Raw genomic sequence first — 26946 nt, 5'->3', positions numbered from 1 at the left:
CTCCTCCCAGGTTCACGCCATTCTCCTGCCTCAGCCTCCCAAGTAGCTGGGACTAGAGGCGCCCACCACCACGCCCGGCTAATTTTGTGTATTTTTAGTAGAGATGGGGTTTCACCGTGTTAGCCAGGATGATCTCGATCTCCTGACCTCGTGATCGGCGCACCTTGGCCTCCCAAAGTGCTGCGATTACAGGCGTGAGCCACCGTGCCCAGCCTGTTTGTTTGTTTGTTTGTTGAGATGGAGTTTCACTCTTTTTGCCCAGGCTGGAGTGCAGTGGCGAGATCTCAGCTCACTGCAACCTCCGCCTCTCGGATTCAACTGATTCTCCTGCTTCAGCCTCCTGAGTAGCTGGGATTACAGGCACATGCCACCACGCCCGACTAATTTTATATTTTTAGTAAAGACAGAGTTTCACCATGTTGGCCAGGCTGGTCTCGAACTCCTGACCTTAGGTGGTTCTCCCGCCTTGACCTCCCAAAGTGCTGGGATTACAAGCATGAGCCACTGCACCCGACATGCCCCCTTCTGTTTTTTAAACGAAAGATGAACAGTTAAGCTGGACTTAGCTTTGGTTTTCCATTAGCATTATTGCTAAGTTGGCAACCTTGGATAAAATCCACTCTTGGAAACTTTTAAGCTGAACAAAAGCTGCACTTTGAGCAGGTGCTATGATAAAGCCAACACAGCACTCTAAGTAGAGGGGCTGATGAAATAGACTAAGGGGAGATCTTCATTTCTCTCCTGGACAATAGTGAGTAAAAAAAAAAAAATCATGTAAGAGCATTAGGAACACAGAGTGTTTTTCTTTAGCAAAGGGCATCCTGCTTTAAAACGGAAGGTTTGCTATGCACAATACAGTGGCCACTCTATAAAGTGGTTCCGTATGCTCCATGCCAACAGACCTCAAAGCAATAGGTTCCTTTTTTAAACCCAAGACGGTGGAGAGACTTGATGGAAATTTTGAGTGCATACTAATCTCTTTTACTTCATTGCAAGAAATAATCAATTGTAAGCACTAGGGATTTAAAGCCATATTGAACTCAGGCATTTTGAGAGCCCCTGGGGAGAAGGGCATTGGTGCATTTGGCTGAGTTCCACCCATTTCAGCATAAGACGGACGTGCAGCATTTTTCACATAGTTTTGTAGGCAGCCTGACGCCAGAGTTTTCACTTCAGAGAAAGGATAAAAGTTGACGGTTTCTTAGGGAACAACCAACTCTTCCTAATTTGCAATGTCTGTTCTCCTCAAACATGTCGTGGGCAATGCTTGAGATGGGCATTCAATGACTCAAAGGGTGGGGGTTAGGCAGAAACAAGACCCTGGGCATTTAGAAGCCCTTGGAGGATTACATATATTTCAAAATGAGTTAAGTTGAAATAATTTTTTGCTGGTGCTTAGCACACCAGTGAAGTATGTAGATATGAAAACAGGAGGCTGTTAGGTAAGATTCATTTTATTGGCACTGATTCCAGATGCCAGCATCGTGATGAACGCTATTTGACTTCTGATATCCCTTGACGTAGATACTGTTGGGGATGTTTTCTTTCCTGGTGGAAATGGGAAAATGATTAGAGACCAGAGGTCAGGAGACCTGAACTCTGTTCCTGGTAACTCCCTGGCTCAGTATTTTGTTTGTTTGATAAGTTAGATTGAAAGCTCCCAGAGGTTTCTAAGGATAGCACAGTTTGAGCATTGGCTTTGTAAAAGTACTCTGGTGACCCATGGAATTACAGTTATAATTCATCATAATAATGTCCAATGAAGAGGCATACTGAGGAAGGCATGAGAGGAATTTTAAGTGGCTGAACTCTATTTGCATTATTCATTTTACAAATCGTTTCAGAGCCTTAAAGCAAATTTCAGTATGTGGTACTTTAGATGCAAAATGCTCCTCTAGGACTATCGTAAGTTACATACAGGTATCCCTTAAAGTACATTTTAGAAATATGCTTACAGTGCATCAACTCTATCTGATGAATTTTGAGATGATCACAAGGAAGAGATATTTTAGGGATTTTTTTTTCTCATTGGGATTCAATGGGATTTAAGTTTACTAACCTGGGCCAGATGCAGTGGCTCACACCTGTAATCCCTGCACTTTAGGAGGCCGAGACAGGTGGATGACCTGAGATCAGGAGTTCAAGACCAGCCTGGCCAACATGATGAAACCCTGTCTCTACTAAAAATACAAAAAATTAGCTGGGCATGGTGGCATGCACCTGTAATCTCAACTACTCAGGAGGCTGAGGCAGGAAAATCGCTTGAACCTGGGAGGCGGAGGTTGCTGTGAGCTGAGATTGTGCCACTGCACTCCAGCCTGAGGAGCAAGAGCAAAACTCCATCTCAAAAAAAGAAAAATGTTTACTAACCTGGTGTCTACTTGCCTGCTTCCTGTCGTGCCTTCTTTCTTCAGTTTCTTTCTATCTTTTTATGAGGGAGAGTTGAGGGATGAGTGCTTGGGTAGGAGGCAAGGAGATTCGAGGACTCAGGCTTGGAAATTTACACCTCTGTGCCTTCTCTCCCACAGGTGATAACCCCCGTGAGGACAGGCCACGGCTACGTATACGAGTACCCGTCCAGATACCAAAAGGACGTCTATGATATCCCTCCTTCTCATACCACTCAAGGGGTGCGTACGAGAACATGGTCACAAGAGGAGAAGCGCATCTAAGGGTAGTGTTCCTTCAGGGCTGTAGAGAAAAGGGAGTTCACAAATTATGTATTAATATATGCCACATGAAGCTTTATTTAGGTTGTCTACCCAGTAGCCACTTTAGCCAATGATATTTAAATTATGTTTTCTGGATTTGCTTTATCAGGAAATCCTAGTATTTCACCCAAGAGAGCTTATATTCTTCTACAATTTTGCTTCAGAAAGTAGATTTTTCTTTTTACTTTTTTTTGTTGTTGTTGTTAGACAGAATCTCACTTTGTTGCCCAGGCTGGAGTGCAGTGGCTCTATCTCAGCTCACTGCAACCTCCACCTCCCAGGCTCAAGCAACTCTCCTGCCCCTGCCTCAGCTTCCCAAGTAGCTGGGACTACAGGCACACACACCACCATACCTGACTAATTTTTGTATTTTTGTAGAGACAGGGTTTTGTCATGTTGGCCAGGCTGGTTTTGAACTCCTGACCGCAAGTAGTCTGCCCACCTCGGCCTTCAAAAGTGCTGGGATTACAGGTGTGAGCCACCGTGCCCAGCTGGAAAGTAGAAAATTTAAACTACACTTTAAAGTACAGACAGCGTAGATATTTCACATAAGATAGTCTTTTTTTTTTTTTTGAGACAGAGTCTTGTTCTGTCACCAGGCTGGGAGTGCAGTGGAACAATCTCAGCTCACTGCAACCTCTGCCTCCCGAGTTCAGGCGATTCTCCTGTCTCAGCCTCCCAAGTATCTGGAACTACAGGTGGGCACCAGCACACCCAGCTAATTTTTGTATTTTTAGTAGAGAGAGGGTTTTACCATGTTGGCCAGGATGGTCTCGATTTCTTGACCTCGTGATCTACCCACCTCAGCCTCCCAAAGTGCGGGGATTACAGGCGTGAGCCACCGTGCCTGGCCAAAATCATTTTTATATTCAATGTAAGTTAAAAACCATAAAATGTATAAAGAAAAAAAAGGCAATAAATCTGTTATAACATGGAGCACTGCCAAAGATCAAGCTTGTACATAACCTGGTAAATAAATGCATAATTAAGTGCTTAGGAGCATAAAAAATGACAAATATAAGACATTTCCATTCTGGGTAACTCATGGGTTTCTCTTCAGGTATACGACATCCCTCCCTCATCAGCGAAAGGCCCTGTGTTTTCAGTTCCAGTGGGAGAGATAAAACCTCAAGGGGTGTATGACATCCCGCCTACAAAAGGGGTAAGTGAGTGACTACAAAGCAGCAAAAAGGAGTGTGAACGTGTGTGTGTGTCTGTGTGTCAGGGGGTGCAGGGTTGGGAGGGTGGGTAAGTAGTTTACTGGAATAAAACAAGAAAGGCAAACCGAAAAGGGGAAAATGTAGTCTTGGTGAGAGTAAAGGAAGGAAGCAAAAAAGGAAAGGCACTAATTAAAGATAGCTCTAGAGATTTCATATTGAAGAGCCCCAACTAAAAAACACTGGGAGGCCAATAAGGATAACCCTTTGGCAGGGAAGATAATTAGTTCAGTCTGGCAAGTACTAATATATATTTTAGAGGGTTTGTTTTGTTTTGTTACGTTTTGTTTGAGACAGGGCTGGAGTGCAGTGGCGCAATCACAGCTCATTGCAGCCTTGACTTCCCAGGCTCAAGCAATCCTCCCACCTCAGGCTCCCAAGTAGCTGGGACCACAGGTGCACACCACCATAACTGGATACATTTTATTTTTTGTAGCATCTCCCTGTGTTGCCCAGGCTTGTTTTGAACACGTGGGCTTAAGTGATCCTACTACCTTGGCCTCCCAAAGGGCTGGGATTACAGGCATGAGCCGCGCCTGGCCTGTAGAAGGTTTGACAGTTTTCTCAGTTTCTATGTTTGAGTGAACTCGTTTGTCTCACTCTGTTACCCTCTGGGGTATGCCTGCACAGGAAGCACGGTAGTCCCTGCTTTACAGACAAGGGGACTGTGTTTCAGATGCCTATGCAGCTCATTAAGCATCACACAGCTGGTGTGATAACCGAAGAGACCGGGGGAGACCTCTGGTCTTACTCTGCCTCTCAGCACAGATCAGCAGAGAAAGGATACCCAGGAGGTGGTCAGAAACACAGGACTGGAACACAGGGGTGAGCAATTTAGCCAGGAGGATTGCACATACGAGTCTGCACCAAGAACGTGGGGCTGGACACACTTGTCAAAGGACAAGGGAAGTGACAGCAGAATAGCGGGGAACCTTGGAAGTGCCTAACATTGGGGGCAGGGGAGGGCGACCAAAAAAGTGCCAGCAAATAGGACTGAGCACATGGGACCACAAGTTCCCATGAACCAACTCAATAAACAGCGTTTCACTTTCTACTTGCTTTTCAGGTATATGCCATTCCGCCCTCTGCTTGCCGGGATGAAGCAGGGCTTAGGGAAAAAGACTATGACTTCCCCCCTCCCATGAGACAAGCTGGAAGGCCGGACCTCAGACCTGAGGGGGTTTACGACATTCCCCCAACCAGCACCAAGCCAGCAGGGAAGGACCTTCATGTAAAATACAACTGTGACATTCCAGGAGCTGCCGAACCGGTGGCTCGAAGGCACCAAAGCCTGTCCCCGAATCACCCACCCCCGCAACGGGGACAGTCAGTGGGCACTCAGAACGACGCATATGATGTCCCCCGAGGCGTTCAGTTTCTTGAGCCACCAGCAGAAACCAGTGAGAAAGCAAACCCCCAAGAAAGGGATGGTGTTTATGATGTCCCCCTGCATAACCCGCTGGATGCTAAAGGCTCTCGGGACTTGGTGGATGGGATCAACCGACTGTCCTTCTCCAGTACGGGCAGCACCCGGAGTAACATGTCCACGTCTTCCACCTCCTCCAAGGAGTCCTCACTGTCAGCCTCCCCAGCTCAGGACAAAAGGCTCTTACTGGATCCAGACACAGCTATTGAGAGGCTTCAGCGGCTCCAGCAGGCCCTGGAGATGGGTGTCTCCAGCCTAATGGCACTGGTCACCACCGACTGGCGGTGTTACGGATATATGGAAAGACACATAAATGAGATACGCACGGCAGTGGACAAGGTGGAGCTGTTGCTGAAGGAGTACCTCCACTTCGTCAAGGGGGCTGTTGCAAATGCTGCCTGTCTCCCGGAACTCGTCCTCCACAACAAGATGAAGCGGGAGCTGCAACGAGTCGAAGACTCCCACCAGATCCTGAGTCAAACCAGCCACGACTTAAATGAGTGCAGCTGGTCCCTGAATATCTTGGCCATCAACAAGCCCCAGAACAAGTGTGATGATCTGGACCGGTTTGTGATGGTGGCAAAGACGGTGCCCGATGACGCCAAGCAGCTCACCACAACCATCAACACCAACGCAGAGGCCCTCTTCAGACCGGGCCCTGGCAGCTTACATCTGAAGAACGGGCCGGAGAGCAACATGAACTCAACAGAGTACCCACACGGTGGTTCCCAGGGGCAGCTGCTGCATCCTGGGGACCACAAGGCCCAGGCCCACAACAAGGCACTGCCCCCAGGCCTGAGCAAGGAGCAGGCCCCTGACTGTAGCAGCAGTGATGGTTCTGAGAGGAGCTGGATGGATGACTACGATTATGTCCACCTACAGGTAAAACAGCCGAACTCATAAAACACCTACACTCACTCACACGCAGGGAGCCTGAGACAGATGCCCATAAGGATATCAGGTTGGACTGCCAAAGGAGAGGACATAATTAATGTTAATCCACATGGTTCCCAAATTGGAGACAGTGTTGTAGAGTAGCAAGAACGCTGGGCTGAGAGGCCTGAGTACTCACTCAGCTCTAGCCCTTTCTCTGACATTGACTGTGTGACCAACTTATTCAACCTCCTTGTGCCTTAATTTCCTCATTTGCAAAATGAATGGCATAAGGGGTTGGATTAGATCCCGTTGATATACCGCAGGTAAGAGGAGACTCACCAAGTAGGATAATAGGCCCTCTAATAATACTACCAGCTCCACTTCTACTTGTGTTTTAGGTATAGTTCCATATAATATTTTATTTGAAAAAAGTTTTCTTCATTAAGAATAGAAGACCTTTGCACCAGAGAATTTCTAAGGCCCCTGCTAGCCCTACTCTGTGTGTGTGTGTGTGTGTGTGTGTGTGTGTGTGTGTGTGTGTGTGTAATTGCTTTAAAACTTAGCCCCACCTCAGACTTACCTAGAGGACCACTGGGCATTAGCTAGTTGTCCTAGGAGCTTAATCTGTGTGTGGGACATTGGACAGTCACAGTTGGCCACCTACAATTGGGAATTCTACCAAGCTCCAAGTTGACCTGGGATTCCGACAGCTTTCCCTTCCACTTTGAGGGATTAAAACATTCTACTGGCTGGGCACAGTGGCTCACGCCTGTAATCCCAGCACTTTGGGAGGCTGAGGCAGGTGGATCACAAGGTCAGGAGTTCAAGACCGGCCTGGCCAATATGGTGAAACCCCATCTCTACTAAAAATACAAAAATTAGCCGGGCATAGTGGTGCACACCTGTAGTCCCAGCTACTTGGGAGGCTGAGGCAGAAGAATCGCTTGAACCTGGGAGGCGGAGGTTGCAGTAAGCTAAGACCGTGCCACTGTACTCCAGCCTGGGCAACAGAGCAAGACTCTGTCTCAGAAAAAAAAAAAAAAAAAATCTATCAAGATCCATTATTTAGGACTAGGCTTACTATCTTATTCTGCCATTCTCTTAATTTGACTGAGAGTCACAGATTATACTGAGAACTACGCAAGTATTATGCCAAATTCCCTCGAGTGCAAGAAAGTGTGGCAAGGAGAACTGAGCCTCACCTGGTGCTAAGGAAGGGAGTGGAGAGAGAGAGGATGGAGGCATTGGACATTCATCTTACTGGTTGTCTGACTCTGCACAGTGGGAAATACTGCCTTGGAGCAGAAATCTATAGATGATTTGAGGGAACTAGATATGAGAGGTGGACCACATTTAGACCTGCATTTGGGGGTTTACAGATTCACATATAATCTATGAGAAAAGAACCCAGAGACTATAAAAAGAACATTTATATATGAGATTTGAAGGGAATCATGAGTAGCTCTCCAGAAATTTTAAGGTGCCCCAGAAAGCCGGCACCCTATATGGCAAGGGGATTTATTTTTCTGCCACCCCTGTCATCTAGGGTTCACAGTGCCTCACTGGGCATTTGAGATGTTGCCAAGGCAGTGGAAAATAAAGAGTATTTACTCATCTGCCAATGAAATTGTTAGCATAAGTGAATCACAGTGATGACATAATATGTTCTTTATGTTGAAAATTAACAGGGTAAGGAGGAGTTTGAGAGGCAACAGAAAGAGCTATTGGAAAAAGAGAATATCATGAAACAGAACAAGATGCAGCTGGAACATCATCAGGTAAGTTCAATCAGAGCAAAAACTGCTTGGCATTGGAAAGATTTCCCACCTACTACTAAGGAAAGGTATAACTTCAAGAGATTATGATTTTGATTCTTCAGCTAACTGGCAGGAATCCGCTCCAAAGCATGGAATGGGGTTTAAAAGCAAAGAGAAGGTTTATGACCTTGCTAGTTCGTCTGGGTGTACCTGAGTTCCATCTAAAGGCAATTTTTTTAAAGGCTAAACCTGCATATCTAACATATGAGGACTATTTGGGTTAAGGCATTTGGTCTCAAGAAACAAGACCCATTTCAAGCTAGCCTAAGCAAGCAGGTTTATAGTAAAGCCATAGTAGGGGAATTCAGTAACAGAAAATGAAGATATAGCCAGGTCTGGTGAGAACTAGAACTGTAAATTATCTCTCCTTGTACTTCCTTTGCTTCTTTCTATCAATCTACTTCACTCTCCCCTATTTTCTGGTTTTCTCTAATTATCTACTCATTTGGCTCCCCTGTAACTTTGCAGAACCCATAAATGGCCACTCAGAACTTCTACAGATGGCTTCTCGTCTCGGCTTCCTCTTCCGATGGTTAGCTCCCTTCTCTTGTTCATCAGATTCCCAAAAATGCTGATTGGGCCATTTCTCTCTCTCTCTCTCTCTCTCTCTCTCTCTGTCTGTCTCTACCTCTCTATTTGTCTCTCTCTCGCCAGCAACACAAGCCTATGGTTTGGCTAGCCTTGGTCCAATCTAAGGGTAGGAGAGCAGAATTCAATGTTTTCAACATATATCCAGGCCCATCTACTGAGGACTTTGGGCAGGGCAGGTTCATTCAAAAGCTGGGTATGAGTAGGGCAGATAATGATGAGTATTGCTAGCACAAGGGCATAAAAATAAAGAGAGATGGATTGAGGATTTATTTACAAGCCTTTTAAGAGGAAATGAAGTGAAATGGCATGTAATGACCTGAAATGGCATGGTGTATTTAGGAAATCTGAGTTCTAATCCTTTCTGGCCAACCAACTGTGTCAAGTCAGGTAACCTCCCCGAGCTTCAGTTACTTCCCTATAAAATGGGAAAGTACGCCCCCATCTAATGACATGATATATTGATGAACATATTTGCATAAAGCCTAAGATATATAAAATATAATCCATTATGATTAAATATCTTCGAATATCACCTTGTACCTGTTTATGTTTGCCTTGGCATCTGGCAAGGTAAGACTGCAGGGCTTTGGGGAACTTGTTGAAACCATAGCAATCCCTAAGAAGAAAACACATTCTAGAAAAGTAAAGCTGTTGAAGCTGGGTGCCGTTGCTCACGCCTGTAATCCCAGCACTTTGGGAGGCCGAGGTGGGCGGATCACGAAGTCAGGAGATCAAGATCATCCTGGCTAACACGGTGAAACCCCGTCTCACTAAAAATACACAAAATTAGCCGGGCATGGTGGTGGGCGCCTGCAGTCCCAGCTACTGGAGAAGCTGAGGCAGGAGAATGGTGTGAATCTGGAAGGCGGAGCTTGCAGTGAGCTGAGATCGTGCCACTGCACTCCAGTCTGGGCGACAGAGCAAGGCTCTGTCTCGAAAAAAACAGAAAAGTAAAGCTGGCTGTGCATCTCTCAGAGAAGCTGGGGAAGCTGGGTGAGGTGATCACTGCTCCAGCTCATCCCTACCTCCAGGTGGGAGATTAACTGAGTCCTAAGCTCAGGTCACAGATAGTCCTTATCTGCAGAAGAGAGGTCTCTCTTGAGTCTTAGTGGAATCCCTAGAAATTATTATAATTCCAATTTAAATAATACACCATTTGGGAGCAATGAGGAAAGAAGGAAGCCAGCACCTGATGGATCTGACTCTGGGTGAAACCCCCTTCTTTTAACAGCTCTGGGGGATTAAATATTATGATGCACAATTCCCATTCAGACTTCCTTAGAAATTTTTTTTCCTTAAGTGCTCATATATTTATATGCATTAATCTTCCTGTAGTGCTGGATCATAACATGTCTCTCAATCTTGACAGAAAGAGTAGGATAAACAGAAAGGGGTCATGAATGGTCATTTCATCTGAGCATCCTGAGATAGTTGAGGCTTTCTCCAAGGAGCAAACTGTCAGTGACTTACTTGACAAGGAGGTCACTACATTTGGTTTTCCCTTGCCACCACTCAACATTAATAAACATTTACATAGAGCCTACTACATACCAAACTATTCTAAGCACTTTGTAAACGTTAACTCATTTAACCTCCATAAAGGTGTAGGTAACAGGGCTGCGGTTTAAACACTATGCTGCCTTCTAGCCAGAAGGTACAAGAGACCAGTGGTCCAACCACAGAAGGTCTGAGCTTGAGGATCATCTTTCCCAACGTCTGCATTTTACAGTTTAGGAAAGCAAGGCAGCTTGACCCAGGCTGCACAACTCACATGCATCTGACAGTTACTAGGGACTAAAATCCCTGTCTTTTAACTCCAAGCCCTGGTTAATCTCCATTGCAACACACTCCCTTGCTCTAATGAGATCTACTTTCGTCTTCCTTGCAGCTGAGCCAGTTCCAGCTGTTGGAACAAGAGATTACAAAGCCCGTGGAGAATGACATCTCGAAGTGGAAGCCCTCTCAGAGCCTACCCACCACAAACAGCGGCGTGAGTGCGCAAGATCGGCAGTTGCTGTGCTTCTACTACGACCAATGTGAGACCCATTTCATTTCCCTTCTCAACGCCATTGACGCACTCTTCAGTTGTGTCAGCTCAGCCCAGCCCCCGCGAATCTTCGTGGCACACAGCAAGTTTGTCATCCTCAGTGCACACAAACTGGTGTTCATTGGAGACACGCTGACACGGCAGGTGACTGCCCAGGACATTCGCAACAAAGTGATGAACTCCAGCAACCAGCTCTGCGAACAGCTCAAGACTATAGTCATGGCAACCAAGATGGCCGCCCTCCATTACCCCAGCACCACGGCCCTGCAGGAAATGGTGCACCAAGTGACAGACCTTTCTAGAAATGCCCAGCTGTTCAAGCGCTCTTTGCTGGAGATGGCAACGTTCTGAGAAGAAAAAAAAGAGGACGGGGACTGCTTTCATGGTTACTATGGAAAACTGGAAATACTATCTGGTTTTTGTAAATGTTATCTATTTTTGTAGATATTTTATATAAAAATGAAATATTTTAACATTTTATGGGTTAGACAACTTTCAGAAATTCAGGGAGCTGGAGAGGGAAATCTTTTTTTTTTTCCCCTGAGTGGTTCTTATGTATACATAGAAGTATCTGAGACATAAACTGTACAGAAACTTGTCCACGTGCTTTTGTATGCCTGTGTATTCATGTTTGTTTGTAGATGTTTGTCTGATACATTTCATTAAAAAAAAAAAAAATGAATTAAGAAGCACCTTAGTAAGCACCTTCTAATGCTGCATTTTTTTGGTTGTTAAAAACATACCAGCCAGTTATAATATTGTTCTCCATGTCCTTGTGATGATTCTGAGCCTGGCACTCCCAAATCTGGGAAGCATAGTATATTTGCAAGTGTTCACCTTCCAAATCATGAGGCATAGCATTACTTATTCTTGTTTTGAAAACTCTTTTCAAAACTGACCATCTTAAACACATGATGGCCAAGTGCCCAAAAGCCCTCTCGCAGAGCAAATTTCAGAATATATATGTGGATCCAAGCTCTGATAGTTCAGGTGCTGGAGGGAAGAGAGACCTGTGTGTTTAGAGGCCAGGACCACAGTTAGGATTGGGTTGTTTCAATACTGAGAGATAGCTACAATAAAAGGAGAGCAATTGCCTCCCTGGGGCTGTTCGATCTTCTGCATTTGTGAGTGATTCAGTCATGAGATTTTCCAAAAGATGTTTTTAGAGTTGTAAAAACCATATTTGCAGCGAGGATTTACAAAGGCGTATCAGACTATGATTGTTCACCAAAATAGGGGAATGGTTTGATCCGCCAGTTGCAAGTAGAGGCCTTTCTGACTCAACATTCACTTTGGTGCTACTACTCCCATTACCTGAAGGAAACTGGCCAGGTCCTTGATCATGGAACTATAGAGCTACCAGGACATATCCTGCTGTCTAAGGGAATTTATTGCTGTCTTGCACCTTCTTTAAAACTCACATATGCAGACCTGACACTCAAGAGTGGCTAGCTACACAGAGTCATCTAATTTTTACAAATTCCTGTGGCCAATGTGTATAACCCCTACCACTATCTCACAGGTAGTCACAGCATCCATTCCATAGTCTGTCTCCTCACATCTGTTAGTATTGACACAGCACAGACACCATAAGCCATCAGGTTCTTCATGGGGCAAGTGAAATACTTCTACCCCATAGGTAAATGTATTCACATATTACCAAGAGAAGAAGCACATTATCTATGATCTTTTGGCCCAGTTCTTATTTAGCGTTTTTATTCCAGCCTACTTGGAAACATGTTTTTATTTGCAATATATGCCTGACTGAATTAAGCTTGCTTGTTTTAAACAACCAAATCATTGGAACAGAAAAGGATTTAAAAAACAAGAATGCATGATCTCAGCGTGGTTAAAAAAAAATCAGTGGAAATAAATGATCATAGAAGGTGCTTTTCAAAACAACTGCTATTATAATTCTCAAAGTCCTACTCTGCCAAAAGAAGATTAAAAGTCATACATTACATGACAAGAAAATGTTTATGTGGGAAGAGGGTTGCTGAAAATCAACAACACTTGAAGTTAAAAAGTGTGTCTTTGTAGATTTCATTGTATAATGTGTATTTCTTAGGAGATGGCTGACGACTTGATTGATCTATGCCAAGTGGAGACATTTCACATTTTTAAAACCAAAATGTTCAATCTGTATTACTCTTTGCCATCTTGTATGTAGAGGCTATTTTTAAATCATTAAATTTTTAGATCTCTGTTTTCATAGCCACTGGGTTTTCTTTTTCATACTCGTCTGTCACAGAATTAAATATTGGCTTACTTTGGTACTCCTAATATAAAAAGTTAAATTATGATTATTTTAGCAATGCTATATTAGGTCTGGAATTTTTTAGGAAAATTGAGTGTTTGGTTTTTTTTGTATATGTGTCACTTCCAAGTGACACATTTTATTTGCATTCAAAGAAAATTCTAGAATCTGTGAACATTATCAAATTCAAATATCTGGAACAAGGTTTGTGTTCACCAAAAAATCCATACATTCAGTAACGTATAGGATGATTTGTTTTCATAATATGGATGTTACCAGTCATGTGGGTTTTAGAATCAAAGAAAATTTTTCTATTTGTTTTGGAATACTCATAAAGAAATAATTTAAAGCAAACTATATTTAATGAAAATAAGAGATTCATAATCATGTAATTATCATTTTTAATGGTTGGCCCACTCTTTCATTCAGGTATCCCACTGAGATTTACAGACAAATTATTTAAATGTATCATGGACCATTTTGCCCACAAATATAAGCATTAATTTATTTTTGACAAAATGTCAAGGCACTTCAATAAGGGAATGAAAACTCTTCTGAAAAAAAAAGTGGTGCTGGAACAACTAGATCTATGAAATAAAGTGAATGCGTACCTTACGTTCTACCCAGAGATTAACCCAAATGGATCATAGACCTAAATGTAAAACTTAAAACTCCTAGAAGAAAACATAGGAGAAAATCTTTGTTATCTTAGGTAGACAAAATCTCCATAATTGAAACACTTTAAAAACTTAACTCAGAAAAAAAATGATACATTGGACTTCGTCAAAATTAAAAACTTTTATTCTTCTGAGGATACCAAGAAAAAACCAAAAGTCAAGCCAAAAATGGGAGAAAATACATCACATCTCTCAGCCAAGGACTTACATCAGACTTAGGAGACAAAAAACTAAATTTTTTTTAACTCAGCAAAATTTGGAGAAGAAACTTCATAAAAGAAGACTTATGTAGGTAAATGGAAAAAGTAAACACCACACCAAATAGAATCACTAAAATTAAAAAGACAAATGATACCCCGTGTTGGTGCAAGAAAGGGGAGCAAACATAGCTCTTGTATATCACTGGTAAGAATGTTAAACAGTACAAACACTATGGAAAACAGATTGGCGATTTCTTAAAACGTTAAACCTATGTCTACCCTATGACCTAGCAATTTCTCTTCTAGGTATTTACCCAAAAGAAATAAAAGCATATGTCCACACAAAGACTTACATAAAAATATTTATAGCAGCTCTATTTGTAACAGCAAAAGCTAGAAAGAACCCAAATGTTTGTTCATCTATATGAATGAATAAAATCACTGTGGTATATCCACACAATGGAATACTACACAGAAATCAAAAGGAAAAATATTGCAACAAATAGCCAACATGAATGAACTTCAAAATCATTATAACGCAAAAAAGAAGCAAGACAAAAAGAATACATATGCTATGTTTCCATTTCTACAAAATTTTAGAAAATTCAAACTAACCTATAGGGAGAGAAAGCACATAAATCGTTGCCTAGAGAGAAATGGTGGAAGGAATAGATTCCAAAGAAGTCCATGGAAACTTGGGAATGAAAGCAATGTCCATTGTCTTGATTGTGGTGATGGTTTCACAGGTGTATGCATGCCAAACCTCTTCAGATTGTACACTTTAAATATGCAGTTTATTCTTTGTTAATTTTTTCAAAGTAAATGGTCTAGGCACTCCCATTAAAAGTTAGAGATTCTCAGCCTGGATTTTAAAATGCAAGACCAACTATTTGCTATTTAAAAGATGCTCGCTTGAAATAAAAATACACAGATAAATTAAAAACAAGGAGATAGAAAGAGACATACTATGCACATTCTAATTTTTTTCTTAAAAAGCCGGAGCAGCTATATTATTAGCAGACAAAGTAGAATTCAGAACAAGGGCAAAGAGAGGCATTTCATGATAAAGGGATCAATTCATAAAAAAGACGAAACATTCCTAAATGTGTATGTACCAATCACGAAGCCTCAAAATACATGAAGTAGAAACTGATATAACTGAAAGGACAAAGAGAAAATCTACAATGATAGGTAGAGATTTCAATACTTGTCTCTCAGTAATTAATAGAATAAGTAAACAAAACAAAATAAAACCAGTAATAATTGGTAAGAATGGAACTCTCCTCCATTGCTGGTAGGAGTGTAAAATGGTACAATCATTTTAGAAAATGGTTTGGTAACCTCTAATAAAGTTAAACATATGCTTTCAACATAACCCAGCAATCCCAATCATAGATATTTACCCCCCAAAAAATGAAAACATATATCCATATGAAAAGCTAATTTCTTTATTCATAATTGTGCCAAATAGAAACAACCCAAATGTCATCAACGGGTGAGTAGATAAGTCAATTGTGGTCTATTCATACAATGGAATACTACTGAGCAATGAAAAGGAGTGAACAAATTAGACATGTAACAGCATGAGCAGATCAACCTCGGAAACATGCTGAATGAAAGCCAGGCAAATAAAGAGGAATTTTGTATGAAGCTCCAGAAGGCGGGAATCTAATCTGTAGTGACAAAAATTAGACCTGTGATTCCTAAGGCCAGGGGTAGGGGTTGGTGATTATTTGGGAAAGAGCACGAAGGAGCCTTTTGGTAGGATGGATATGTTTTATATCATCACTGTCCAACACTGCAGAACTTTCTGCAATGGTGAAACTGTCTTCCACTTGCACTGTCCAATATGCTGAATAACAGTCACATATGGCTATCAAGGATTTGAAACACACCTAGTACAACTGAGGAAGTTTTTCATTTTAATTTTAGCTCATTAGACTTGAAATAGCCACACGTGGTTAGTGGCTACTCTACTGGACAGCACAGTATCTATATCTTGATTGTTGCAGTAATTGTGTGCATGGATACATTTGTCAAAACTTATTATAAAATACACTAAAAATACGTGCATTTTATTGTATATAAGCCTTATCTGAATAAAGTTGATTTTAAAAAGAGGCGACGCATTTCCCAACTAACTCTAATGCTCCAGTTTTTCAGGTCAATATTATCATCAGTTAACAGAAACATTGGCAGTTCCATAGAAAGAGAACAAACTGGAAAGCCAAGCTTCTAAATCCATAGCAGGCTACTGCTTTAGAGTCAATGATACTGAGCTCGTTCATGTCCCACCAGGAAGACAAATGTGGTTTCCTAACCCAGAGTTAGTAAAAGCCTGTCTGGGTTTTAGATGCTTCCCCATAAACCACATCTACATTCTTTATATTTTTTGAGGGATTATGACAAAAGAAATATTGTCATTCACCAAAGAACATAAAAAACAACAAGGATTCACTTATTCATTGAACATTTCCTGCCTGGCCGGCCAGAGCAGGCAAATCTGCCCTGCGTATCAATAGGACCCCAGCTGTCTCTGCCAGAGGAGCCAGCCCCACCTCACAGCCAGTGTCTCTTGTGTGTTCAGCAACGTGCTGTGGACCAAAGGGACAGAAGAAGAAGGGAGACGTGGATTCTGCCTTTCTTTGTTTGAAATAAAAAGTAAACATGTCCTTTAAACAATTTAAGGCAGATTATAGACAAATGTTTAAGTAATTTACAGGCAAAGACTTTAAAGTAGAGAGAATGAGAAAAATCAAAGCGATCCAGCTGGTGGGAAAGAGCTTCTTGCCAAGGGTGGGGTTGAAGAGGTTGATCATAAAGAAAAGTGTCTTCGTCTGTACTGTGCTGCTATCACAGAATACCAAAGATTGGGTAATGTATAAAGAACAGAAATGTGTTTCTCACAGTTCTGGAACCTGAGAAGTTCAAGGTTGAGAGCTCATATCCAGTGAGGGCCTTCTTGCTGCATCATCCCATGATGGAAGGTAGAAAGGCAAGAGAGCATGAGAGAGCAAGGGATTGAACTGGCAGCCTCAGGCCCACAATTTTATAATCCCCATTAACCATGCATAAGGGTGGAGCTTTCCATACTTCCCATTAGGCCCCACCTCCAAACACTGTTGCAATGGGGATAACATTTCCAACACACGCTTCCTGGGGGATACATTCAGACCATACCAGAAAGGCTAACTAGATGGCAGAGGAAAGCCTGGCAAAGGCTGGTGACCAGGAAGGCGTGCCGCAGAGATGCAGTGGAGAGGTTGGATGATGAGGGGCTCTCTAGAATCACACCGCAGTAACTTTGGCTTTGCATTTTGTACCTTCAGAGAATTCATTCAGAATAGACATACCAAATATTGGCCTAATGAAACTGGGCATTAGATGGCATCATATCCTTTCAAAGAAGAGAAAGGAGAGAAAGCGGGGGAGGAGCCTAGATGAGACAAAGATGATAAAGATAGTGAAGACTATGAAAGCATAAAAGGGAGGGGATGGAGAGCGGAGGAGAGGAAAGAGCAGAGGAGAGAGACAGAGAGAAGAAGCAAGAAAGACCCTGAAACAGGGTGATTAGAAAAGAGTCAGTGAAACAAGTAACAGACTGCAAGAGATACACAGTATATGCTAAAGCAAAATGCTATGTTCTTAGGTCATCCAGGTTCTCAAGATATAGTCAGAAACAAACAGTCAGTAGATATTACTTGAAAACAGGGCTGCATTGTCATTTTGAAAAATACAACATTGTGTATCAGTCTCTTGGAGAGACTTAATACTCATGAGCATGTAAAAGGTTCTAGGCCGGGTGCGGTGGCTCATGCCTGTAATCCCAGCACTCTGGGAGGCCGAGGTGGGTGGATCACCTGAGGTCAGGAGTTCAAGACCAGCCTGGCCAACATGGCAAAACCTCATATCTACTAAAAATACAAAAATTAGCCAGGCTTGGTGGCGGGCACCTGTAGTTCCAGCTACTCGGAAGGTTGAGACAGGAGAATCACTTGAACCCAGGAGGCGGAAGTTGTAGTGAGCTGAGATCACGCCACTGCATTCCAGCCTGGGCAACAGAGTGAGACTCTGCTTCAAAAAAAAAAAAAAAGGCCGGGGGGCGGGGGGGACTCCAACAAGTCTTGCAATATAAAACTTGCCTTGTCTACTATTTCACAAAATTATTTTGACCCTAAGAGCTGTTTTCTCTCTTAACATTTATAAAAACCTGGTCTAGGATATTCGGATAGTTTTTGTTTTCCTCCCCCAACAAAAGGGTGAGGCTGCCAATGTGACTCAGCTCACAGAATCATCGTTGTTCTTGACTACATTCATCAAGTTCAAGTCCTCTGTCTTTAACAGTCTTTTAGAACCAATAGGCTATGGGGCAGCACCTGTTCTGAACTTAACACCCATACTCACCCTGAATCTGTACAGAGCTTCTAAATAAGTATGTGAAGATACTTTATTATTTCCTCCATTCATTTCTGATTATCTGAATATTTGTCTTAGAATAAACATGGAGGAAACAAACCAATAATTAATTTGGATGAGCTTTCCCAAATCATCAACTCCTTGGGACCAGGATTTTTTTGTAGAAATGCTTTGGAAACCCCAATTTTATATGAAGAGTTTTAAAATAGAAATATCTCTCAGAAGAGAACCAAAAAAGTGAAAGAAAAATAAAATACATATAAATGGGAAGATAAATAGAGTCAGAGACACGTTATCCAGCCCATCTAGAAATTTAATCTAAGAAGAGGTGCTTGACGAATGGAAAGGCTTTTGAAGGTGGCAAGAATGATAAGGACAAATACATACTTTGAAAAAATATGGTTTAAGTGGTTAAACCCTGGCTACGTTAAGGCATAAGATCAACAGATGTGCTACTGTATAAATGACATCAATCGCCACCATTTATTGGTGTCTAGTATAAGTCAACACACACTACATCAAGCACATTATCTTTGCCCTCATAGCAAACCTCTTATAGATAGTTCTTATTTTCACTTTCAGAGGGGGCTGAAGCTAGAAGGGAATTAAACAACTTGGCCCAAGTTTCAAGGCTGGCAAATGGAAGTCGCCCTTTGCCTATTCCACACAAGCACTCTGGGAACTGCAGGTAGGAAAGTGTACAAAGGATACTCTCTGGGAAATTGCATTATAGTCATGACCTGAGCAGGGTTTAGCTGGTAGTTTTACCCCAAATCAGGTAAGAGGCATGGACAAAAGATATTCACGTGAGATTTTAAATATTATGACATTTGTATGTGATTTTGAATATGGTCCTCTTTGCAATTAATTTTCCTAATAGTAAAACATTCACATTATTTATTAATTCATATAACTAGTCTCTTTCTCCCCACAAAGACTAAGGTGCATACAATATTTTCATTTTAGAAGAAGACAACTGAATAAAAAGAAAATAAAGGTAAAAAAATAAGACATAGCTGTTATTATAGTTCATACACAAAATGCATGTAGCAAAGGCCTGTAAACTTTGGCCTTGAGTTTTCTGGACAGCCCATGAGATAAAGAAAATGAGATCTGGCTGGGTGCCGTGGCTCACGCCTGTAATCCCAACACTTTGGGAGGCCAAGGTGGGCAGATCACCTGAGGTCAGGAGATCACGACCAGCCTGGCCAACATGGTGAAACCCCATCTCTACTAAAAAATACAAAAATTAGCTGGGCATGGTGGTGGGAGCCTGTAATCCCAGCTACTCTCGGGAGGCTGAGGCAGGAGAATTGCTTGAACCTGGGAGGTGGAGGTTGTAGTGAGCTGAGATCATGCCACTGCACTCCAGCCTGGGTGACTAAGCAAGGCTCCATCTCAAAAAAGAAAAAAAAAAAAAGAAGAAAGAAAGAGAGAGAGAGGAAGAAAGAAAGAAAGAAAGAAAGAAAGAAAGAAAGAAAGAAAATAAATGAAATCCGTTATATGATTTATAAGTATCCATAAAATGAAATCAAGTCCACTCTTTCCCATACTGAGACCTCAGAGAGATTTCTCCCCAAGGTCTTCATAACGGGTTACTATAACACAGTGAATCATACAGCATCCTGCCATATCATCTTTACGGTAAATATGGTGAGACCACAGCTTGTTTCTAGTACAGCGTCACTTATGTGCTATTATTCTTTCTCTAAAGCCTGACACTTTACAGTACATGATGTGGCTTTTAAGACCCACCATGATCTAACCCCAAATGGCTCTTTCACTCTCATTTCCTACTATATCCTTTCATGAATTCTCCTGAACAGCCTCTCCGGGCCACTCAGTCTTTCCTGAGTGTCTTTGATTTTTCTCTTCTTTCATCCTATTTACTCACTGTTATTCACCTTAATCTCTGACTTTCAAAATACAAGTCAGGAAAGGCAGAGAGTAAGTTATACACACCTGGTGGGTGGTATATTCTGGACAGGCTTTATTAGCCTTTCCTCCAAGTTTGCACTATTATCAATACAACTTCAATCATTCATTTGTTCTGCAAATATTTATTGAACATCTATTATGTACCCGGCACTGAGGGTGCAAGGGGAAGCAATAAAAATTTAATACATTCCTTGCTTTATGAAACTTCCAATCTAGTGACTGAAAAAAAAAATGTTGATTTTGTCAAAAAATAAAAGAAAAGCGCAACTCTATGAAACACTATGAAGTCAAGATACATAGCTTCGTAAAAGGGAATATTGGCACATCCTAACGTAGTGTGGGGAGCAGGGATGGCTTTCTTCTGGAAAAGATGTTTGATGTGAGATCTGATGAGTGAACAGACTTTCTCTAAACAAAGCTGGGAAAGCAAGTTCCAAGCAGAAGTAGCAGTAAGGGCAAAGGCCCTGAGAACCCCAGGATCCTGCTATGTTCTAGGACCAGGAAGAGTCCAGTGTGCCTGGAGCACAGCAGAGAAGTGGGAGAATGGTGAGAAATGAGGCTGAAGAAGTGGCAGGTACCTGGCCATGGAAGGCCTTCAAGGCCACATTAAATGATTGAAAGATTATTTATTTATTTATTTTGAGACAAAAGCTCTGTCACCTAAGCTGGAGTGCAGTAGCATGATCTTGGCTCACTGCAACCTCCGCCTCCCAGACTCAAGCCATTCTCCTGCCTCAGCCTCCTGAGTAGCTGCGACCACAGACGTGCATCACCATGCCCGGCTTAATTTTTGTATTTTTAGTAGAGATGGGTTTCACCATGTTGGCCAGGCTGGTCTTGAACTCCTGACCTCATGATCTGCCATCTCGGCCTCCCAAAGTGCTGGGATTACAGGCATCAGCCAGCACGCCCAGCCCTATATTTATTCTTTAAGAGACAAGTCTTGCTCTGTTGCCCAGGCTGGAGTGCAATGGCAAGACCCTAGCTCACAGCAGCATGAACTCCTGGGCTCAAGCAATCCTCCCATCTCAGCCTCCCAAGTAGCTAGGATTACAGGTGCATGACACTATGCCCAGCTAATTTTTTTTTTTTTTTTTGGAGAGACAGGTGTCCCGCTGTGTTGGCCAGGTTTGTCTCAAACTCCTAGCTTTGAGAGATCCTCCACCCTCAGCCTCCCAAAATGTTGGGCTTATACGTGTGAGCCACTGCACCTGGCGTAATTGAATAATTTTAAATAGCTATATGACACCATATTTTTGATCTGAAGATAGCTCCCTGGCTGCAGTGTGGAGAGTGGTGAAGAGGGGCCACGTGGATCCTGGCAACTCAGTTAGGAGGCCATTGAATCAGTTCTAGGAGAAGCAATGAAGATAGGTTGGCTTAGAATGGAGGAGCAGAGATGGAGAGATGAAGATAGGTTCCAGGGATGTGGGAGGGCAAGTCAGTAGGAAAAGTGATGAACAGCACCTGGTGCATGATGATGAGGAGCCTGGGGAAGGGCTTCTCGGCTGGGCATCTGGATGGCTGTGGATCCATTCATGAGCTAGGACGTGCCAACGCTATTTCCATCTCCACGGAACCAGCCTGGTGTGCAGTCCACACTTACTGCACTCCCCCTCCCTGGCACTGAGCAAAGCGCATGAGGGAGGAGCAACATTGGGAAAGAACCTCCAGACTCTTATCTGGAGGAGGCTAAGTTAAGCCCACTTTACTTCCTCCTAAGGCGTGGATGTGTAGGCACATCCTTAAGGTTGGAAAAAAAGAAGGAAAAGAAAAGAGAAAAACAGCCTTGAAATGGTTCTAGGCCAGGCACAGTGGTTCACACCTATAATCCCAGCACTTTGGGAGGCCAAGGGGGGATCATGAGGTCAGGAGTTCAAGACCAGCCTGGAGTTCAAGACCAGCCTGGCTAACACAGTGAAATCTGTCTCTACTAAAAATACAAAAATTAGCCAGGCGTGGTGGCAGGAGCTTGTAGTCCCAGCTACTCAGGAGGCTGAGGCAGGAGGATCACTTGAATCTGGGAGGCGAAGGTTGCAGTGAGCCAAGATCGCACCACTGCACTCCAGCCTGGGCAACAGAGTGAGACTCTTTCTCAAAAAAAGAAAAAGAAAAAAAGAAAGGGTTTTAATGAGTAGAGGCCAGCCTGCAGGGGGAGAAACCTCTACAAGGGCAACTGAAAAGCTTCAGCACACTAACTGACCTTCATCTCAGACTCAACTATAACCAATCTCTAAAGCAAATTCTTCTTCAGCCTGGGAGGGGGCATTGAGGGGCAGGAACCACCACCATACCTCACAGCACGATTTAACTCATCTCCCAACAACTATAATTAAGAAAACTGAAAGGGCACCTTACTTTGTCTCCTAACTGTCAATTTTCCAGAGACAAGAGTCAGCAGGGATTGATGTTAAATGAAAACATACCCCTAATTTTCTCTGGCCTGCCTGGCAGTCAGGAGACCACCAGACACCAGACATTGTCTATCCCCTACACACCCCCTCACCCAGTCATCATCCAAGAGCAGTTTATGAGTCTTCTTTATGACCCAGGCAGCTTAACGGGTTTTCTTTTTTTTTTTTTTTTTTTTTTTCAGAACCATCTGGGCCCTTTGTGACTTAAATTCCTACTTAAGAAGTTGAAGTCTCCAAGAAACAATGGTTGTGAATGAGACATTTTAAACAATGGTCAGAGAAGTAACTTATTTGAGCCTTTTCCCAATGTTAAAATATCAAGACAATGGGCTGGTGTGGGTGTATTTTTAGGAGAATGTAAAATGTAAATGGACAACTTAGTGAAGGTTGTCCTTGCCCTTGGGCAATTATTTCCACCTCTCTGTCTAGACATCCAATCTACACTGGAAAAGACCTACGATTTGACAAAAGGTTTTGGATAAATAATGGGTCCCCCCAATCCTGTTTGCAAAAGAAAAATCAACAAGCAAGAAAACAAAAGATCTGCAAGGAGCACTGAGAAGGGGACATGTAGGGACTTGTGTGCAGACGAGAGCATTCTAGAGAAAAGTTACGAGGTCCTCTGTGCCTTGCAAAGGGGAGTGAACTTGTGGGTGTTTACACATGCCAGGTGGCTTCCCATTCAAAGGGGGCCCCCAAGAATCCTTTAGAGTGCTGACAGTGCAAATAGCTAGCACCCATTCAGCTCAGGCAACAAGGTCCTTGGGCACCCCCTGGGATGTTTTGAAGCACCTCACTCAGCATCCAGCATTTTGCAGATCTAAAGCTGTGTTCGCCTCGCACAGCACCTCCTTGTGGTGTGATGGGAAATGAAAGGTGGAGGACAATTGGTTTTTACAACCGCTTTCATCTCTAACGTGCCTGGGAAATAGGAATGCTAGTGCAGACCTGATTCGCTGTTATGAAAATAAGCTTTCAAAATGATTCTTAAGCGCTCCACAAACACGTAGTACTACGATTACTTGCTTGCTGCACATCTCCCTAGCCTCTTACATATTTCAGACCTAGAACATCTTGGGCCCTGATTTCATCTTTCCCATCTCAGCGCCTGGCGTGACAAGGAGTTCAACTCATGGTTGTTGACTGGCTAATTGCCAAAGGAATGAATCCACCTCCAAGCCCCTCCGCCCCCATCCCACATCGGAGGAGCCCTTTTTCTTTGCGACAATCTCGCTCAGGCGCTCAGACAGGACTGCAGTGGAGCTGTGTCCAGAATCAGTGGGTTCTTGGTCTCACTGACTTCAAGAATGAAACCGCGGACCCTAGCAAGGAGTGTTACAGTTCTTAAAGGCAGCGTGTCTGAAATTTTTTCTTTCTGACCTTTGGAGCTTCTTCCTTCTGGTGGGGTTCGTGGTCTCGCTGGCTCAGGAATGAAGCTGCGGACCTTCACCGTGAGTGTAACAGCTCTTCAGGCGGCCCGTCTAGATTTGTTCAGTCCTCCCAATGGGTTCTTGGCCTTACCTAGCTTCAGGAGTGAAGCTGCAGACCTTCACAAACAGTGTTACAGCTCATAAAGGCAGTATGGGCCCAAAGAATGAGCAGCAGCTGCAAAGAGTCAAATAATAGAGCTTCCACAACACAGAAAAAGTACCCCAGCCGGTTACCACTGTTGGTGCGGGCAGCCTGCTTTTATTCTCTTATCTGGCCCCACCCACATCCTGCTGATTGGTCCATTTTACAGAGAGCCCAGTGGTCTGTTTTGACAGGGCGCTGATTGGTGCGTTTACAATCCCTGAGCTAGACGCAAAGGTTCTCCACGTCCCCACTAGATTAGCTAGATACAGTGTGGACACAAAGGTTCTCCAAGTCCCCACCAGAGTAGCTAAAAACTGAGTGTGGATTGGTGCATTCACAAACCCTGAGCTAGATACAGAGTGCCGATTGGTGTATTTACAATCCTTGAGCTAGACATAAAGGTTCTCCACATCCCCACCAGAGCAGCTAGATAGAGAGTGTCGATTGGTGCATTCACACACCCTGAGCTAGACACAGGGTGCTGATTGGTGTATTTACAATTCCTGAGCTGGACATAAAGGTTCTCCACATCCCCACCAGACTCAGGAACCCAGCTGGCTTCACCCAGTGGATCCCGCACGGGGCCGCAGGTGGAGCTGCCTGCCAGTCCCGCGCCGTGCGCACGCACTCCTCAGCCCTTGGGTGGTCGATGGGACTGGGCGCCGTGGAGCAGGGGGCGGCGCTCGTCGGGGAGGCTCGGGCCGCACAGGAGCCCGCGGTGGGGAAAGGCTCAGGCCAGGCATGGCGGGCTGCAGGTCCCGAGCCCTGCCCCGCGGGGAGGCAGCTAAGGCCCGGCGAGAAATCGAGAGCAGCGCCGGTGGGCCGGCACTGCTGAGGGACCCAGCACACCCTCTGCAGCCGCTGGCCCGGGTACTAAGCCCCTCATTGCCTGGGGCCGGCCGCTCCGAGTGCGGGGCCCGCTGAGCCCACACACACTCGCAACTCGCGCTGGCCCGCAAGCGCCGCGGCCAGCCCCGGTTCCCGCCCGCGCCTCTCCCTCCACACCTCCCTGCAAGCTGAGGGAGCCGGCTCCCGCCGCGGCCAGCTCAGGAAAGGGCTCCCACAGTGCAGCGGCGGGCTGAAGGGCTCCTCAGGTGCCGCCAAAGTGGGCGCCAAGGCCGAGGAGGTGCGGAGAGTGAGCCAGAGCTGTGAGGGCTGCCAGCAGGCTGTCACCTCTCAGCGCCATCTCGGCTCACTGCAACTTCCACCTCCTCACTGCTTTAGCCTCCCGAGTAGCTTGGATTACAGGCTCCTGCCACCACGTCCCCCTAATTTTTGTATTTTTAGTAGAGACGGGGTTTCACCATGTTAGCCAGGCTGGTCTTGAACTCCTGACCTCAAGTGATCCGCCTGCCTTGGCCTCCCAAAGTGCTGGCATTACAGGCGTGAGCCACCGTGCCTGGCCTGGAGGAGCCTTTAAAGCAAAAAGGACATTGCAGGATCCTTAACAACAACTAAAAATAAAATTCCTTCAAAAGGCAGGATGTAGTGCCCATGAGTTACTGTTGTATTGTTTCCCCTTTATATGACCGTTTTCCATCATTTACTTTAGTGCCTTTGGTTGTTCTCGTTGAATGTCTATGTGATTTCTCTGCTGTAAGCTCCTGAGGTTGGATTTGCGTGGCACAACAGGTCCCTACAAGTCCCCTTCTCATTGTTCCTTGAAGATCTTTTGTTTTATTGCTGGTTTCATAGTTCCCAGTGATCTCAGCTGCAATATACTCCTTTGCAAAGTTGCTGTAACCAGGCCAAAACCTGTCCCTAGATTTAGAATCCATGGTTTGGGATGACTGTGACGTTAATCACCCCATGCTCTCTGTCAACATGACCCAACACTTTCAGTACGTCCCATCCTCATCCTCAGATCTTCAGCACTTACAGGATTTATAGGCCTTTTAACCCTTGCACCAATAAGCAAAACAACAATTACAGAGAAAATGGACAGAAGGCGAAACAAAAGTTTTATGATCAATGAGCAAATTATAGGCAAACATATTCATATTTAAGCATCAGGGGATATTTCATTTCTCCTGAGTAATTGATATGCTTTTTCTCATGGAAACAAGATTTTTGCAATTAACTGATCATGTTTTCCTTTACTGTAAAGGTCAGAGACAAATTTGATGCTCAATATTATTAACTAGTAACTTATGGGTCCATCTGGATTTTACATTTTCTCTCCGTACCATCTTTTCTACCTAAATTATTCCTCAAAATTATTCCTCATCCTCTCTTTTTTAGCTACTATCTTTTTTTTTTTTTTCCTGAGATGGAGTCTCACTCTGTCGCCCAGACTGGAGTACAGTGGCATGATCTTGGCTCACTGCAACCTCTGCCTCCAGGGTTCAAGCAATTCTCTTGCCTCAGCTTCCCAAGTAGCTGGGACTACAGGTGCACACCACTACACCCAGCTAATTTTTTAAAAAATATTTTTGGTAGAGACGGGGTTTCACTCTTTTGGCCAGGCTGGTCTCAAACTTCTGACCTCAAGTGATCTGCCTGCCTCAGCCTCCCAAAAGTGCTGGGATTACAGGCATGAGCCACCACACCCAGCCTTTAGCTACTATCTTTGATCACATGTGATTGGCCACATGTGAGAGCTCTGATGCTCGCTGAATGTATAAAGAAGCATGGGCTCTGCTCCTCCCTGTGCTGAGCCAAGATGTTCCTCAGTAGAAAGGGAGGGGCTCCAGAATTGCGACTCATAGCAAGTTTTCTTCCATATACATCCACCACCAGGGTGCCAGGTGGAACAGCTTCATCTGTTGGCAATTTCACACCCTA

The 26946-nt window shown here is 43.9% G+C and overlaps 1 protein-coding gene and 1 long non-coding RNA gene across 3 annotated transcripts in view; one reads left to right on the top strand and one right to left on the bottom strand.

The window, feature by feature from the left end:
• Positions 1 to 12891, top strand: part of NEDD9 (neural precursor cell expressed, developmentally down-regulated 9) — a 198197-nt gene extending 185306 nt beyond the window's left edge. For both annotated transcript variants that reach the window (XM_032140348.2, XM_032140346.2), the window contains 5 exons: positions 2529 to 2630; positions 3772 to 3873; positions 4995 to 6236; positions 7919 to 8008; positions 10527 to 12891. In XM_032140348.2, coding sequence (XP_031996239.1) covers positions 2529 to 2630; positions 3772 to 3873; positions 4995 to 6236; positions 7919 to 8008; positions 10527 to 11036 — 2046 coding nt within the window. In that variant the 3' untranslated portion in view covers positions 11037 to 12891. The remainder of the gene's footprint in view (positions 1 to 2528; positions 2631 to 3771; positions 3874 to 4994; positions 6237 to 7918; positions 8009 to 10526) is intronic.
• LOC131382115 (uncharacterized) overlaps positions 1 to 24083 on the bottom strand; it is a 146091-nt gene extending 122008 nt beyond the window's left edge. The window contains exon 1 of the long non-coding RNA XR_009211287.1: positions 23968 to 24083. This is a non-coding gene — a long non-coding RNA (uncharacterized LOC131382115). The remainder of the gene's footprint in view (positions 1 to 23967) is intronic.
• Positions 24084 to 26946: the final 2863 nt, after the last annotated feature.

This window comes from Hylobates moloch, unplaced genomic scaffold (genome assembly GCF_009828535.3).
Source record: "Hylobates moloch isolate HMO894 unplaced genomic scaffold, HMol_V3 SCAFFOLD_20, whole genome shotgun sequence".
Taxonomy (NCBI): domain Eukaryota; kingdom Metazoa; phylum Chordata; class Mammalia; order Primates; family Hylobatidae; genus Hylobates; species Hylobates moloch.
This window is presented reverse-complemented; position numbering and strand designations above follow the sequence as displayed.